The 1755-nt window shown below is 37.8% G+C and overlaps 1 protein-coding gene across 1 annotated transcript; it reads left to right on the forward strand.

The window, feature by feature from the left end:
* Positions 1-251: 251 nt before the first annotated feature.
* Positions 252-1373, forward strand: LOC121209728 (RING-H2 finger protein ATL67). The gene has a single exon (XM_041080970.1). It carries the CDS (start codon positions 521-523, stop codon positions 1073-1075), a length of 555 nt encoding a protein of 184 aa, XP_040936904.1. The 5' UTR covers positions 252-520; the 3' UTR covers positions 1076-1373.
* The last annotated feature ends 382 nt before the right edge of the window (positions 1374-1755 follow it).

Below are 1755 nucleotides of genomic sequence, written 5' to 3' on the forward strand. Positions count from 1 at the left end.
ATTAATTACACCTAAACTATTGTGGGCCCTCTGAATCCATTCAAATGTTTTAATTAAAGTATGAAAGTTTTATTAACATTTTCTGATTTAATTTGTAAACCTATAAAGACAAATTTTGATATAACACATTAATTTTTTTTAAAAAAATTAATATAGTTTTTTTCTACCTGTTTAAAATATATTTTAACAATTAAACTAATGATTAATTGATATACTGATGCTTTAAATAGTAAAAAAAAAGATTTCGAAATTAAGAAACTAATTTAAAATTGCAATAAAATTAAGGAAAAAGAAATAATGAAAATAGAAGATAGGCAATGGCATGGAGAGGGGAAGTCCCATTGTTTGATGTAGAAATGAAATTGAAATCACGGCAAAGCAAAGAAGAAAGGCGACATCACAATAAATGACAACCCCGCTGTTTCCAAACTGAGTATTAAATGCAGCAACCCACTTTCTCATCTCTTCCTTTACACTAGCCTTTTTTCCATTAACAAATGGATACTTGCCTTGCCCCCAAATGTCCACTCCTTCCCCTTCTTCCCCTACCTATCTCACCAACTTAGGCCTCGGCTATTCCATTGCCATCGCCGTCGGTTTCCTCGTCCTCCTCTCCACCATCCTCCTCGCTTCTTACATCTGTTTCCGCTCTTCCACTTCTCCTCGCGCTTTCTCTTCCAATCCCTCTGCTATCCCCGCCTCCAACTCCGATGGCATCCTCCTCCCTACTATTATCTTCGTTGCCGAAGATGAAGCCACTGACAACGTCGTCCTCGGACTCGACCAGGCCGTTATCAATTCTTACCCCAAGTTCCAGTTCTGTAAAGACTCGGGTGCTAGTAACTTGAACACCACATGTTCCATTTGTCTGTGTGAGTACAAGGATTTGGAGATGTTAAGGATGATGCCTGAGTGTAAGCATTATTTCCATGTTTTTTGCATCGATGCTTGGTTAAAACTCAATGGATCTTGTCCCGTTTGTCGGAACTCGCCGCTTCCGACCCCACTTTCCACGCCCTTGTCGGAAGTCGTGCCGTTATCTCAGTTCGCTGCGGATCGAAGGAGGATTAGGTGACTTTTGGGTGTCATCGTGTTTTTTCCCCTGCCCAACAAAAAAGAAAACAATTTTTTGGGGTTAGGTAATTAAGAAACAGGAAAATTGGGTATGGAGTATTTTTGGTCGATGGGTTATGATATTTGGCTATTTTAGGGGAAACAAAGGGAAAAAGAAAAGGATTTTTAGCGAATCGGGTGCTTTGTTAGTAGGCATGAATTAGATGGTAAAAAGTAATTCACTGGGAGTTCATTTTAGTTCCGGGATTTGTTTCAGAAAATTATATAAGCTTAATTTTGAAATGAATAATTTGCATCAATTTTGTTTTCTTTGTTCATTTATGAGACATTGACTCGGTTCCTCTTGTCTAATGGTTTCAGTCCATTTCTTTTTATCTGATTAAATATTGTTGTTTTCATCTATAAAACTCGAAACTTTAGTTAATATCCCTAAAGCTATTATTGTCTAATTGACTATAAAACCGACTGCCAGGAATGGCAGAGAGAAAACAGAGGAACTAAAGAGAACCCACCGATATATGAATGAGGTGAGGGTCCTGTCAAAAGAGTGCTGAGACACAGTGCTATTTGCTTCTGACATTCCTGGTGGAATTGAGTGAATGAATACATGCAGAACTTTTTGACATAAAAAATAGACACAGCATGACAGTCTTATGGATTGGATGATATGATATGGGAAAC

This window comes from Gossypium hirsutum, chromosome A11 (assembly GCF_007990345.1).
Source record: "Gossypium hirsutum isolate 1008001.06 chromosome A11, Gossypium_hirsutum_v2.1, whole genome shotgun sequence".
NCBI classification, from domain to species: Eukaryota; Viridiplantae; Streptophyta; class Magnoliopsida; order Malvales; family Malvaceae; genus Gossypium; species Gossypium hirsutum.

Excerpts from the sequence above, each read along its gene's own strand:
- LOC121209728 (XM_041080970.1), top strand. The coding sequence starts at position 521 with ATGTCCACTCCTTCCCCTTCTTCCCCTACCTATCTCACCAACTTAGGC.